This window comes from Nylanderia fulva, unplaced genomic scaffold (assembly GCF_048542155.1).
Source record: "Nylanderia fulva isolate GAGA-0341 unplaced genomic scaffold, ASM4854215v1 Scaffold609, whole genome shotgun sequence".
Taxonomy (NCBI): Eukaryota; Metazoa; Arthropoda; class Insecta; order Hymenoptera; family Formicidae; genus Nylanderia; species Nylanderia fulva.
In genome coordinates this window covers 1,500-5,931 of record NW_028190709.1, presented here as the reverse complement: position 1 = coordinate 5,931, position 4,432 = coordinate 1,500, and the positions used below count along the sequence as shown (strand labels likewise).

General features: G+C 45.9%; 1 protein-coding gene across 1 annotated transcript; it reads left to right on the top strand.

The window, feature by feature from the left end:
• Positions 1–1,159: 1,159 nt before the first annotated feature.
• LOC146720783 (uncharacterized) lies at positions 1,160–2,574 on the top strand. The gene has a single exon (XM_085488028.1). The coding sequence runs from the start codon at positions 1,393–1,395 to the stop codon at positions 2,572–2,574; it is 1,182 nt and encodes a 393-aa protein (XP_085344154.1). The 5' UTR covers positions 1,160–1,392.
• The last annotated feature ends 1,858 nt before the right edge of the window (positions 2,575–4,432 follow it).

Sequence of the window (4,432 nt, the reverse complement as noted above, 5' to 3'; positions counted from 1 at the left end):
GCATGCACTCGCACATCTCAGTCGTCTTTAATGGAAAAGCAGATTATGTCCAAGAAACTGGATATTCACAATGTTTGCGAATGTTTCAAGATGGCACAACGTCCTTGGGACCTGCTCACTTAATTAGCGGACTCAAAATCAATCAAACTTCTTATCGTAGCCTTACGTTAGCCGTGTAACGGCGTAGCCGTTACTAACGCCTCGCGGGCCGATCACCCGCCCGCCACTTGAGGCTATGGCGCCTAAGGCGCCCCTAAGCATAAAATCATAACTGATACACGGGTCACCCTACCCCAGGGGCGCCCCACTACAACCCCCAGAGGCGCCCCACTACGACGCCGGCGTTACCCCCACCACAGCCTCGAGGTAGAGTGGGGGAACCGCCGGCAGGGTATATAAGCCGGCTCGACGGATGAGCCGACACCAGTCCTGTTCCGGACCTCCTAGCCAGGCAACGGGCTTCTCGTTGTTACGCCGGGTTTCTCGGTTTCTGGCCTCCTACCTTTAGTATCGGGCAACGGGTTTCTCGTTGTTACGCCGGGTTTCCCGGTTTCCGGTCTCTTCCTGCTACACGCCGGGCAACGGGTTTCTCGTTGTTACGCCGGGTTTCCCGGTTTCCGGTCTCTTCCTGCTACACGCCGGGCAACGGGTTTCTCGTTGTTACGCCGGGTTTCCCGGTTTCCGGTCTCTTCCTGCTATACACCGGGTGACGGGTTTCTCGTCATTACGCCGGGTTTCCGGTTTCTCCCTGCTATAGGCTATACGCCTCCGTACACCGTATCTCAAAGTTATACCGGGTAATTTGTAAATCTTTTCCGGACACCGCTACAGGCTATACGCCTCCTTATTTTGTTTATACCGAGTAGTCAATAAGTTTCTCTATTTAGGGCTTTATGCCAACAAACATTTCGTTTATACCGAGTAGTCAATAAGTTTCTCTATTTAGGGCTTTATGCCAACAAACATTTCGTTTATACCGAGTAGTCAATAAGTTTCTCTATTTAGGCTTTATGCCAACAATCATTTTGTTTACTTGTTTCTTTTTGAATAAACCAAAGCATTGTTAATAAGAAATAAGCGAGTCTGAATCTCCCCCTTCCTCCCGAATCCTGGAACCGGCGAGCCGATCCGCGGCGTCGGGAAAGGTGAACCGTTACAGCCGGTGAATTGAAAGCCGACGGAACATGTAAGGGTACGCAATACTCTGACCCTTACGGCACATGGGATAACGTAATTGTTCAAGCAGTTGCGAAAATCTCACTGAAATCATCTTATGTGCCAGTACAACTCGAACATGGAAAAATCAAGCTAAGATCAGGAACCATCTGTACACTGGCCGATAGCTTCTGTTTGGACTCTGACGACGGTTATACTTTTTGGAAACCAGTACCAATGAAATCCTGCAACTTTAACCAATACGATGTTTTATACGAAGGACTAGTGACCAGGATAGCAGGCGACGATTCTCCCATCATCTACAGTCTCACTACGCAAGACATCACATTCGCTTTAACCAAGACTAAAGAACAACCATTATGCGGATACACTCTGCTTCGCACGGAACATCCGAAGTTATTTATCCTGGAAACCAAGCAAGGCCAAACCTTTGCCAATAAAGGTACGATTCCCGTGGACAACCTCGATATATTTACTTACATGAATTCTAAATTTGTATATGTCGAAAAACACATACGACATCAGATGACATCATTATATCATAATGTCATGCAACAAAAATGTGAATTGGAAAGACAAGTCATAACTAATGCCTTATCTTTTGCAACTCTCTTGCCTGATGAATTCGCGTACAGTCTTATGAAGTCACCGGGATACATGGCCGTCACCACTGGAGAAGCTGTCCAGATCATAAAATGCATCCCTGTAGAAGTCACCGTACGTCCAACCAAAGAATGCTATAACGAGTTACCCGTAACCGTTAGAAACTCTTCTTACTTCCTCACACCCAAATCAAGAATCGTCACAAAGATCGGGAACGAACGAGAATGCTCTCTGGAATTGCCAACGTTATATAGAATAGAAGACACCTGGGTACAGTTCACACCAAAAGTGCAAATAAGACAGTTGTCACCTCAACAACTACGACCCATGGCATCTCTTACCTGGAGTTATTTAACACCCGGACCATTAGCTGTCAGTGGAATCTACACCCAGCAAGACATAGAAAAATTAAGAGACCACATCATGTTTCCCGCAGAGAAACCGGCACTACTCAACGCCATTGCACGTGGACTCACCGGACATCCAGTTAACGCCAACTCCGTCTCGCTATACAACCTACTAGACGAAGAATTACTCAATAAAATCGTAGACAACACCGCTGCGAAAATATGGAGAGGATTCATGAGCTTTGGATCAGCCACGGCCGGAGTCGTTGGAATATTCATGATCATTCGCATTGTTAAATTAGCAATCGACACCATCATCCATGGATACGCACTACATACCGTATATGGATGTAGTCTACACCTGATAGGAGCATTATGGGACTCCCTAACCAATCTCTTGTGTCACGTCCGGCCGTATAAATTTTTTCGTTTACTCCAAGTTCCTTAAACGCTATTTGAAAAGCGCGCCAAAGCCGGCCATGACGCTTAACTCCGCCTAGAAACTAAGCGTGGCGCTTCGTAGCGCCTAAGGATCTCCCACCACGGTGAGAGCCCCTACTCCGGAGAGTTCCCCCTCTCCAGGCCGCCGCAGGCCCGAGCCGCCGAAACGAAGGACCTCAGAGCAGTCCCGAATTTCGGCAGTTCTCTGCGCGACACCGAACAGTATAGTCGCACTCCTAAATTCTAACTCTAAGTCCAAATTCTAAATCCTAACTCTAATTCTAAAATTCTAACTCTAAGTATAATATTCTAACTCTAAATTCTAAGTCTAAATCTAAATTCTAATTCTAAGTTTTAGTCTCGAATTTTGTACTACTATACGAATAAATCAGTGTATTCATGTGTGAAAACTAGTGTTCAGTATTCTTCAAAACTTCCACTCCCGTGATAAAATACGATAGCGTTTAAATTTGTCATACGGCGTTTGAATTCAGAATAATTCAAACTGTGTTTGGAGCGGACCACCGCTCATCACAGTCAGAATTAACATTCTCAGCATTTGCCAAAATAAGGAATTGATAGTGAGGTCCGCCGCATATCAACCCTCCTTATTTGAGTAATCATTCAGAGGATGCATCAAATTCAATATGCCTAAGACCCGACGCGCAGGAAGGAAGAATCAATTACGAAAACTAAACCGACTTTATCGCGAATCAGCGACCGAGGAATATTCTCAATTCCTCGGAGTGGAATATCAGGCCGATCCTGAATACGAGAACATTTTCAACATTAAAAATAATAACAACGACGAACTCCTACAGTGGAAGTGCATACCAATAACGTTCCAACCACGACGCCTGCCGCCGCCAAACATCCCAGTGAACGACCCTCGCCGCACGCACTACCTCCAAGTACGAGCCGACACGATCAAGAAAGTGCTACTAAAGGTAAGTGAAATTCACGTTAACCTAAGGAATCGCGCGTGTTAGCAAATTCAGAGACGCTTCTACCACGTGGAAGAGAACATTCTAGAAAAATCTCCGACGCATTTTTCCTCTTTTCCATCGTCACTGCGGAAGCTATAAAAAAAAGGTCGGGCTATAAAACTAGGGTCGACCACCACATGCGGTGCCACCCTCGGAATTCTAACACGGAAAAACGCAAATAGATCAATTTCTTAAAAATCTTGTGTCTCAAGAAATAACTTCGTAAATCCGTACAACAAAGTAGTCATTTAAACAATAATCAATTGAGAACACTTTCGATTTACCAACATTACCGACGATATACCGACATACGTTCTTTTACCGACGTTATCGACAATATACCAACATACGTTCTTTTACCGACATTACCGACGATATACCGACATACGTTCTTTTACCTGTTACGTCCCGTTCGCAGTCGCGGCGTGTTATTCGCGAGTGTATGATTCGCGTTGCACGTACTCGAACTATTGCGCGAGACAACGTCGTATTACGGAAATTTTTCCGGGGATACCCACGACGAAGGGTTTTCCGACAAAGGTTGCACGATGCGGAGGAAAGGGAAAGAATGTGTTACCCTTAAAGTAGCAGTTACGGCGTGGAGCCTATCTGTAATTCTACAGTTATGATCGTGGTTCCGTCTTCTATCCTCGCCGGGACCCTATCTGGGTTACGCGAGTAGTCTTCGTATACAGACTCGCAAAGTTCGCATAGGTCACCCGCCCGTGAGAGGGTGAGGCGGTTGCTGCAAGTTCCGCAAACTATCCCAACTAATAATCCACCTATGGTTAGGCTATGTTTCCGGATCCGCGTCCAGAACAATTGAGAAGTTCGAGGTAACGCGGCGAAGCATGAAAGACAAAGAGCGGCTTTAGTTTC